This window comes from Mustela putorius, unplaced genomic scaffold (assembly GCF_011764305.1).
Source record: "Mustela putorius furo isolate JIRA1106 unplaced genomic scaffold, ASM1176430v1.1 tig00003863_pilon_pilon_pilon, whole genome shotgun sequence".
Lineage (NCBI taxonomy): Eukaryota > Metazoa > Chordata > Mammalia > Carnivora > Mustelidae > Mustela > Mustela putorius.
Genome location: NW_025422015.1, coordinates 15,153,209 through 15,164,024, shown reverse-complemented (window position 1 = coordinate 15,164,024; position 10,816 = coordinate 15,153,209). Strand labels below are relative to the sequence as shown.

The following is a 10,816-nucleotide window of genomic DNA, read 5'->3' as shown; positions in this document are numbered from 1 at the left end:
TTGGTTTTCCCCCCTCCCACACTGTGAAGAAAATATTTATGATATTTAGTGTTACAAACCTAACTCTGGAGAACACTTGAAAATGATGGCAATTAAGGAAAAAAAAATGCTCTTTGACAACTTTGCAGCTTCTGATTAAAGCACACCAAGAGGCATGTTACAATGGTAACAATGAAGCATTATGCCAATTATGTTAAATCCTGCTCTCCACTTAAGCTCATCATGACCTGTTTTAGTGTCCTGTAATTTATCCTTTGGAATGCTTACTCTCATCAATAAAGTGTTCAAGAAGAGAAAAAAAGCCACGGAAAAGAACCACCCCCCCCCCAATGACTTCCAGAAAACATGTATTTCTTAACTTTTTATTGACATTGGCAAATTAAAATAGAATAAATTAACAAGTATTTTTTCAAAAAAATGTTTTGTACAAAAATACTGTCAAAATTTCCTAAAAAGCTTTCAACACAGTAGTATCTTTTCATGTACTGAATATAACTATTAGCACAGTGTCAAAAATGTTGAAGACAGAAACAAAATAAAAATCTGTGAAATGTTTGCCACTGACGACATTCCACACCCTATTATTGTCTGTACATATGGGGGAGGGGGACAGCCAACTTGAAAGTGAACAGTATGACTTTTCCTGATCCAGAACGGTTTGGCCCACATCTGTTTAATCTTCCAGTTTAGCATATTAAAAAAATTAGGCTGTACTCAAATGCATAGTTAAAAAAATGAAGCGAGATGGCAGAGTTTGTGCAGTATTATCTGCCCTTCAGAGTTCATGCAACCAACTAATGCAATTTTTCCTTTCACTCGTAAATCTGAATGCAGTTCAGTCATTTGAAACCATCTACAAAATCCACAAGATTAAGCAGTTTGCCAAGATTAATATCTAACAGTTGAGCACTGGAGAAAGTGAGGAACTAAGGAGTAAACACAAACAACAAAAAAGACCAAGTTAGCTAGATATTTCAACTACATAAGGGAGGTGAATGTCAAGGCTACAAAAACGAAACAAAAACAGAAAAAAAGAAGTGGCAGCAATTCTTTTAAACCAATTTGTACAAGTTTATAGTTTACTTTGTTTCCAAGTTCTCAAACCTTTCAAGATCTGAAAAGTGAGATACTGTGTCTAAGGGAATGTTTTTTAATTCACACCGAAGTTGGGGAGGCGGGGTGGGGAGGGTTTGATTCTTTTTGCCGGGGTTTCGATCAAGTCAACAGCTTACTCTGCTGGGCTGCTGTTTGCACACGAAGTCCGTCATAAAATCAAACTCGTTTTGCCCCAGCCAGAGTTCGGGCAGCTCCTTGATGCGGTCCAAACCCATTTCTATCACTAAGGACATAAGCACTTCCTCGTCGATGAAATCAGTGTCTATGACATTGGGCGGCAGCATTGCAGCAGGGACGTGGGCCACGGAGGCGGGCATGTTGCTGCCGCTGCCGCCGCCGCTGCCGCCGCCGCTGTTGCCGCTGCCCGCGCCGCCACCCGAGGTGCCGCCCGAGCCGCCGGGGGTGCTGCTGCCGCCCGAGCCGCCGGGGGTGCTGCTGCCGCCGCTGTGCTTGGGGTTGCAATCTCGGAAGTGCTGGTTTGTCCCGTTCATCTGGTGGCCTGCAGCAGGGTGCAAATCCGGCATGTAGTGGTTGTGGGGGTAGGGGTGATGGTTGAAATACTGGTTGTTGAGCTTCTGCAGCTGCATGCTGGCCGGCAGGGAGCCTCCCTGGCTGGCCACCGGGGGGCCCATGAACTGGGAGTTGTTAAACCTGGCCGCGGGGGCCAGCGCACTCGGGGGGTGCCCGCCGTTCACAGTCCCCGGCCCCATCGCATGCCTGATGCCGCTCGTGGCATTCATGTTGCCCGCGCCGTAGTGTATGTGCTCGCCCATTAGGGCGTTGAAGGCGTGCTGGGGCTGCTGCTGCTGGTGGTGATGGGGGCTCGGGAACTGCCCCATGCCCATGCGATGGGCAGGGTGGTGGTGCAGCCCATTGGTGCCGTCGGGGAAGCGCCCGTGGTTCATGGCCATCATATGGTCTGCCATTTCCAGTCCTGAAAGTGAAGAGAGCAGATGATTAGGACCCGCGCCACACGTGCAGCCCACCGCGGCGCACCCCACTTTTTCTCGCCTCTGGCCCCTAGGCTCCCCGGACGCACGTCGGCTGCGAAATCGCTCGCCCTCCCTGCGATCCTACTAGTAGCTTGTGCAGCCGGGCTCGCCACCACAGCGGACCTGCCACCCACAAGAGATGGGCGCTCAACAAACAGCCCCTTCCCCTGTGCTCCGGCAGGCGGACCCGAGCCCACACCCCCCTCTGCTCCCCGAAGTCGCCTAATAAAGGAAGTGCCCCGTAGCCCTGCCGCGAACTTCAGGCATTAAATCAGCCCTCCTCATCCTGTTGTTGCACATCCTGTTGTTATTCCCCAGCTCCGCCTCACGCTCTTCCTCCGGGCAAACCCAGCCCTCAGAGGACTGGGCTGGCAGGCGCCCCAGCCAGCTTCGCCCGCCGCGCTCACCTTCCGTCTCTGCGATTTCTGCTCCGAAGACCGAGGGCGGGATCGTCGGATCCAGGACCGGCTCAGCAGCACATAGAGGGGGCCTTTTTGGTGTGCAGTGCGCTCGCTGTCGCGATGTCGGCACCAAAGTCTTGCAGTGGCCGCTGGGGCAGAAACGGAGCCGTTCCCTTTTATTTCCCCTCTGCTGCCCTCACAGCTCACTAAGACCGCCCGGCAGCTGCCAACAATGAGCTGTGTTTCTTAGGGCTTTGGCCACAGTTAATATAAGGGATTTCAGGAAGGGCGGAGCGAGCCTCCCGGGCGGGCGGTAGCAAAACGCGGACTCCGGAGCCCCGGGCACGCCGGACCGGGTAGGCGAGCCGCGTCCCCGCGGCCGGAGGCACGTGCGCAGAGGCTGCGGGCCCAGGCGCCGCCTCGCTGCGGCCGACTCTGGTTTCCTCCTGCCCCATAAACGCGGATCAGCCTGGCTGCCCCCGGAGCGGGGAGAAAATGACCTCTGGAGCGCCAGCCCGAAAGTAGCGCCAGCCCTGAAAGGAGCGAGGAAAACGCACCGCTCCCCTCTGGTCGGATCCCCCACTCCCAGCTCTACCGCTTGGCTCAGCTAGCGACCGGGGGTGTCTTCTACGGGAAAAACGGGTTCTCTCAGCGCCCCCTTCCTCCGTAGTGTCCTTATGCCTCCCCGGCTTTGCAACACCCCCCATTGCCCCCGACCCCGGGCCGCGAAGAATGGCTGTGTTTCTCCGAGTGGGGTTTTAAATCCCCGGACAGAAAATGCCCCCTTTCCCGAGTATACTTTCCTGGGCTGTGCCTTTGTGTTTTTACAGGGGCACTGGGTAATCCTGATCTAGATATACGGCGTGCGGACGCATTTGTTTCCCCCTACTCCTTTCAAGGACAGAAGCTGGGGGCGGGGAGCGGCAGCGGCTGCAGGTGGACCGAGCGCGCTCGCGGGCCCGCTGCCTCCGCTCCCGCTCTTGGGACTCCGGTCCGCGCTTTCGGGCCCGCTCGCCGCTCCCGGGGTACGTGTGCTTCTGCTAAGTTTGCGTTTGCAGCTCTTGGTAGCTTTGGCATCCGAGCTGAGGCGTCTCTGCTCTGTAAACAAACTCAGCGATCCTCGTCCCCAGATCCACCTTTTTGCACATACACAGTTTCTTGCTTCTGCTGTTGCCCTTGATCCGGGAGGTGGGGGTGTGTGCAAACTTGCACAGCCTCCCTCCGGGCTCTGCCTGACGATTTGGGGTTGATTTAGAAGCGAACGGGTTTGTAATTAAGAAATTCGAGGGCTGAGTGAAGCTGCTGTTGCTGAAAAGGGAAAACAAATAGATAACATGGTAATCGCTTTGTAAATAAAGTCGTTCTGGAGGTGGGCACGTAGCTGCACGTCCCGTATGGCACCGTGCGCACACACGCTGCCGGGACTCTTCCTTTTTAGTGAAATTGTTCAGTGGGGCAATAGGCGATAATAATAACCTTGCTTCTCAGGACGCGGCACAAGTAGCCGGGTCGTCCATTTGGCTCATTGACTTGCAAATAAAAAACGCTTACACCGGTCTGGGCTGCTACCCGGTCGGAGCTCTCTTGCTTTCTCACATGGGGAAGCCGAGTTGTTTCCCCAACACCATGATGAGCCTGCTCCGAGGTTTTATATTGCTCTTTATGTGCTAAAAGCGAGTTTAGCGCTCCGAATAAGGACTTCTGTTCTGAGTTGTTTCTTCATGACTCGATTGCCATTGAAGACTTCCTGCTACGAAGAGCTAGTCCCCCGCCCTCCACGCCTCCTCTTCTCCCTTCTTGCTCACAGGACTTTTTTAGGCCGTATTTTTTGAGGACTGGAAATTCTGATACATACATTTCCCCTTTCAGGAATTTGCAAAAGGAAGCAAATCCTGGATTCGTTAATCTCTTACCTCTCTGTCTTCCTCTAGTTACGTATCTAGATACTTAGTGTACAAATATAATATTATATATATATATTTAAACATTGTTACTGTCTTCCTCTCTTTTTCAGTCTCTTCAGCATTTATAACTGTGCAATAATTTCTTTCGTGCCCGTGCAATAATTTTTAAACCTCAAAAATATTTACTTTTTTGGAGCCTTGTGCACTGAGTACATTGCATTGTTGGTTGCAATAATCCCCTGCTCTCCTGTCCACCCACCACTTTTACTTGTAGGTCATGGACTTGCAGTTGCAGAATCAGAGGCTGGGGAAAAAACCTGCAAGTGCCACTTTGTATCAAAAAATAGGCTCCTGCTGGTCAACCCCAGACTCAAAAATCCTGCCATAGATTGTTTACTTCCCTTCCCTACACTGCTGCGTCTTGCAACACAAGGACTGACTCTTGAATGTCTAATCTAAATTCCTCTTGGAACCATTAAGGAAAGGTGCAGCTTCATCCAGGCCCAGTGGTTTCACAGGCTATTGGGAAATCTCTTCAAAGGTCACCTCCCCGCCCCCCACCCCTTAAAGGGAAAAAAAAAAAAAATTAGTTCTGGGACCAGCTGGTTAAAACACGGCATGCTTTGTGCATTTACTCATCTGTCCAGTGAATGTTCCCCAAGAGCCAGACACTTTCCTAGTGCCTAGAGAAACAACCAATATAGGAACTCATATTCAAAAAGTGGAGATAGACAAACAGGCCTAACAAGCCTCGGGCACACTGTAATAAGTGCAACAACAGCATTCAATGCAAGGACTTCTGGAAATACATGGGAAGGACACCGAACATGGCCTTAGCGGTCTTCAGAAGGCTTCCCAGTGTAGGTGGTACCTAAATTGAGGCCAGAGGATGAGTGGAAGTCAGGCCACCAGAGGAGGGGGCAGAGATGAGAGAAGCAAGGTTGGAGAGGTAAATCCGGGCTGGATCTTGTGGTCTTTGGTTCCCAAGCTGAGGAATTCAGGTTGTATCCTAAAGAGGAGAAGCAGGTGAAGGCTTGTGAACCAGTGAGATGATTCCCATTTTCATTTTAGAGAGATCAGGATAGGACTGTGGAGAATGGATCGAGAAAATAAGCCTGGAAACAGGGAGTCCAGTTAGGGGCGGTTGTAGTCACAAGGGTACGCAGAGCCCCTTGTAACCCGGGCTTTATCCTCTACAGTGGTCTGTGTGTGACCTTCAGGCGACAGATGGCTATATTAGTTTCCTAGGGCTGCCATGACAAAATACTAGAGTTTGTTTACGTCACTCAGGCTTGAAGAGCAGGAATTTATTGTCCCAGTTCTGGAGGCTAGAAGTGCCATTTTCAAGTGTGACCAGGGCTGGTTCTGAGGGTTGTGAGGGAGAATCTATTCCAGGTCTCTCTCTTACTGTTGGGTCATTTGCCGGCCATCATTGCCTGATCTCTGCCTTTATCTCGTGGTGTTTTCCTGTGTGCCTCTGTCTAAAATTTTCCCTTTTTCTAAGGATACCGGTCATATTGGATTAGGGCCTATCCTGATGACCTCACTTTAATTCAATCTCCTCTGCTGAGACCCTATCTTCACATAAGGTCACATGCTGAAGTACTGGGGGTTAGTTGGGATCCCAGCATATCTTTTCTGGAGTGACACAAATTGGCCTGTAATAGTGATGGAGAAACTGAAAAATCATAGGACCCCTGCCACTATGGGGAAAAAAGATGCTGCCTGGAACTCTCTTCCCAGATATCCTGCTGGCCTACACATTCATTTCTTCATGTTTCTGCTCAGACACTACCTCAGTGAGGTCTTCCTGACTGTCCTACCCAAATAACAAGATCTCTGTTTGTTTTCTTACCCTGTTTTGGTTTTCCTCTTAGCATTTATACTGATATGCTGCATATTGAATTTTTACTATCTTTCCCCTCCTAGAATGGCAGCCTGAGGAGAGTGGAGACCTTGCCCGTTTGTTCATTCAGTGTCCAAGATAAGTCCTGGCGTGATTAGTCTTTTCCTGATTAGAAAATAAGCCTGGAAACAGGGAGTCCAGTTAGGGGCGGTTGTAGTCACCTGTAGTCACCTACAATGAATGAAAGCAAGAAGAGATACAGAGGGAAATTAAATGAAGGATTTGTGAAAGGGATATTGGGGGGATATCAGAGTCACCTTTTCTGGAGAAGGTGACTTTCAAAGCAGGAGGGAGAAGAATCTGGAAAGAACAGCAGGGTATCACTGTCTGCATGTGGCTTTTCATCTACTTGAGCAAACCTGTGATCCCTTTGGGAGGATAGCTCATCCGGGGGTGGGGGGGGGGGGGTTACTGACTGTTGAGTTATGGAAGTAGGCTCTTACTGGTGTGAATTTGTTATTGAAACAGAGCTTTTCTGAGGTAAGCTTTGGGCTTCAAGAAACCCTGAGTTGAGGAAAGACTGCCTAAAGGACCCCACTTCAAAATGTATGTTGAAGAGTTCATATATGTGTTGGTAGGGTGCGAGTGGGGCTGGCAGATACAGTGAAGTCCAATACTAGGCTTTCTACTTTACATAAATGATCTCATTTAATATATACTCTAACAAGTAGGGATTCTTTTCATCACTTCAGAAGGGAGGATTTTGAGTTTCAGTTAAAAAACAAAGCAAAACAAAACAAAACAACTTACACAAGATGACCCCCATTCTCAGAGCAATTAGGGAAAAGGGAAGAGAAAGAGACAGACCCCAGTTGGGCCTTTTGTCCCCTTCCGTTCCTCCTAAGACCTTGGCTCTAGGTCTTAGCTGGTGAGAAAAATGCTACTTTCCCCTTATTTCACCATCTACCTGAGCATGAGTGACTCCCTTTTCTGTCTTGATGTATTTTCTTATTCAGTAGAAATACAGCAGTTACAGGGCAGAGGGAGCAGTCATCCCTATAGGGAAGAGGGAACAGACATCCCTACAGGGGAGAGGGAGCAGACATCCCTACAGGGGAGAGGGAGCAGATGTTTTTATTCAAAAGGAGTCTTTAAGCTTGATGAAGTTGATACAACTCATCTGAGGAGTTGGTTAAAATAAAGATTCCAGTACATTTTCTCTGGAACTCCTGACTTAGCAGGAGTAGGGCCTGCAGATCTATGTACTTTTTAAAAAGCTTCCAGTTAGTTCTGACGTTTAGATAGGTTTGCGAACCACCGACCTTGTTCCAGGTATAGCATGAGTGTAGTTTACACTCATAAGGCTCTGTCCCTCCCTTCCTCCCCCACCAAGTACCACCATCTCCCTTTGTCTCCCATGATTGGAATTTTGCCCATCTTTGAAGGTTCTGCTCAGGTGACACCTCCTGTTTCAAGCCTCAATCCCCCAGTGGAAAGAATTTGGCTCCCTTGTTGGTCCCAAGGTACTTTGCTCGGATCTTCCTTTATAACTCATTCTGGCTTGAGTTATGAGTATTTGTACCTTCTCTGTAATGGCAGAGACTCCTTGGTGAGCCCCAAGGGGCTGCACAATTTCATAAGTAGAGTAGCTTGTATCAGTCTGCTTGGGCTGCTGTAACAAAATACCACAGACTGGGTGTTTCAACAACAGACATTATTTTTCTCACAGTTCTGGAGGCTAGAAGTCCAAGATAAAGGAGTCAGCTGATTTGGTTTCTTCTGAGGCCTCTCTCCTTGGCTTGCAGATGGTCAACTTCTTGTTGTGTCTTCACATGGTCTTTTTTCTGTTTATCTCTGAGTCGAAGCCCCAGCTCTCTCTTTACTTCAGATTTCATTAGGACCTATCAAAATGGACTCATTTTAATTCAGTGAGGTCTTTGAAGACTGTGTATTCAAATATAGTTACATTCTGAGATACTGGGGGATAGGGCTTCAACATGGGACGCAATTCATCCCATAACACACCTCCTGTGTAGATTCATTTTAAGGAATTGACATTTTATTAGTCTACAGGCTCAACAGGAAACTAGAGAACATTGACATTGGTTATGAAGTTGGATGAGATATCTTGGAAGGCAGAAGAAAACTTCAGTGACCTTAACTAATTAGAGAAATGCTCCATTAAAAACAGAATTATATTCAATAGGAAACACTTCAAAGGGCCCATGAGGACAATAACAAATTACCTGGGTATTAGGTGGGAAATTACTTGACTAGATATAACAAGTTTAGCCAAAAGAAGAAGAAGGAGAAAGAGAAAAGAGAGAAAAAAGGAAGGAAGGAAACAAACAAACAAGGTGGGTGCAATCCAGCTGTTGGTTAAGTGGGAGGCAGCAGTGGAATGTGGTTATTAAAAAGGAAACAACTTAGAGTGTGTTGGGAGTGAGGAATAGCACATGATAAAGCTGGAAGTAATCCTTTTGTTACACTTGGCTCTTCTCAAAGATTGTGGTTGGTTTATAACTTTACATTGTAATGAAGTATTACAGAGACTGAAGAAGGTTCATTTAAAAAAAGGAGGAATATATTTAAAAAGGGATAGGAAATGGGACTTATAATGGCTATTTAATCTGGGGAAGAAAAGCTGACAGGTGACTTAATACATATGTTCTGGTGTACACATAGGGAAACTAATATGGTGGATCCTTTCCAGATGTTTTCCTTTCCCACTGAGACAAAGAAGAAAGGAAAGCATTTTTAAAAGAGAGCTTGAGATCAGTGGTTTTCAAATTGTGTTCTGTAGACCTTGAGTGTTCTCAGCTTCACTTTTACATGCTTTATATATTAAGGATTTCTCGTTTGATTTTGTTTTAAAACATTGTCCTGATACTAAACAGTTATGAAACTAAAGCTTTAGATAATACAAAAATCATAACATTCTAATTCTAGGTGGGACTTTAAAAAGACTCTTATCCATACCCCTTCATTTTCTAAATGAGAAATCTGAGGTCCTGAGAGGTTAAGTGACTTGCCCGTAAAGGACTTCCTTAACATCAGGATTTTAAAACACCAGAGCAGATTATCGGAGGGAACTAAGTCTTTAGGAAGACTTGAGTGAAATAGGATAAGAGATGTGTTCAACGGCTTAAGTCAGCGTTTTCCAACTGGCACTACGTATTATAGGTGGGTGCGTTGCAAAAGACAGTATCAATTTCTACTTTAAAAAAAGTGGAAAATAAAATCATTTAAAAGTATCTTTTCAGTTTGCAATGGAAGTTTAAAGATCCCCGAGTGTGTGCTGAGTGAGCCTACGGAGCTGGTCATAGACATCCCACATCTGACAAGCAGGCCTGGAACTCGTTACTCATCAGAGAGTGACGTTTACTGTGGTACAACTTTGAGTCGCTTCAATTCTCATTCACACAGGGATTTCTTTTTTCCTTTTTCTTCTTTTATCTTTTTAAAAATTAAATTCAAGTTAGTTAACATGTAGTGTATTATTAGTTTCGGGGGCAGAATTTTGTGATTCATCAGTTGCATATAACACCCAGTGCTTATTACAAGTGCCTTCCTTCATGCCTACCACCCAGTTACCTCATCCCCTCCTCACCTCCTCTCTAGCAATGCTCCGTTTGCTCCCCACAGTTAAGAATCTCTTATGGTTAACCTCTCTCTCTGTTTTTATCTTATTTTTCTTTTAGGTATTTTTTTTTTTTTTTTAGAAAGAAGAGAAATGGCCCTGAATAAAACAAATCAATGAGAAATATAATTGTGATAATTTTTCTGTCTATGACTTAGGAGGACGCTCACCCCATGCGGTGGTTACATTCCTATAATGAAAATTTTTATATAGCACCAATACATAACCCCAGGACTCAAAACTCAGAGGTGAAAGAGAAAATAATTGGTCTTCAATTTATTAGACATAAAGATTCAACTGCTGCATATAACAATAGTAGAGGTGTGTTTACAAATAAGAGCCCCAAACTCTTTTCCTCTTATCTCATCAGTTACATTAGTTACAAACAAAATAAACAAATTCTTTTTAAAAACCCCAGCTGGTTTTTAAGTATAAACTGCAAGAACTAAAAGCATCAAGAAATGCAAGTGTTTTGTGTCAATTTCTGATGTCCCTATAGGTAGTTATATTTCAATCTACACTTAAGTATGCACTTAGTACAAAATCCAGAGAGAGATATTGTCAATTTTCAGTTTGTTGACAAATGGTGTTTTCCCTTAATAATTGATTTTTTGAAAAAAAAAAAAATTCTTTCTCCCTCCCTCCCTCCCTTTCTTTCTTTCTTTCTTTCTCTTTCCGGGAGAGAGCGTGAACATGAGTGGGAGGGACAGAGGGAGAAGGAGCGGGAGAGAGAATCTCAAGCAGGTTCCATGCTCAGCAGAGAGCCTAATGTGCTCGATCTCATGACCCACAAAATCCCAATCTGAGGGGAAACCAAGAGTGGAAAGCTTATCCAACTGCACCACCCAGGTGCCCCTCCTTGATAATGGATGCTAAAGAACTCATGCAATAGAAGTCCATGACATAAAACAAAAATA

At 46.2% G+C, this 10,816-nt stretch overlaps 1 protein-coding gene across 1 annotated transcript; it reads right to left on the bottom strand.

The window, feature by feature from the left end:
• Window positions 1-348: 348 nt before the first annotated feature.
• On the bottom strand, window positions 349-2,763 carry CITED2 (Cbp/p300 interacting transactivator with Glu/Asp rich carboxy-terminal domain 2). The gene is made up of 2 exons (XM_004740316.3): window positions 2,516-2,763; window positions 349-2,050 (listed from the first exon to the last, which is right to left on the bottom strand). The coding sequence occupies exon 2, from the start codon at window positions 2,040-2,042 to the stop codon at window positions 1,221-1,223; it is 822 nt and encodes a 273-aa protein (XP_004740373.1). The 5' UTR covers window positions 2,043-2,050; window positions 2,516-2,763; the 3' UTR covers window positions 349-1,220.
• Window positions 2,764-10,816: the final 8,053 nt, after the last annotated feature.

What these genes read in the sequence shown, in the direction of transcription:
- CITED2 (XM_004740316.3), bottom strand. Translation starts at nt 2,042, where the DNA reads ATGGCAGACCATATGATGGCCATGAACCACGGGCGCTTCCCCGACGGC.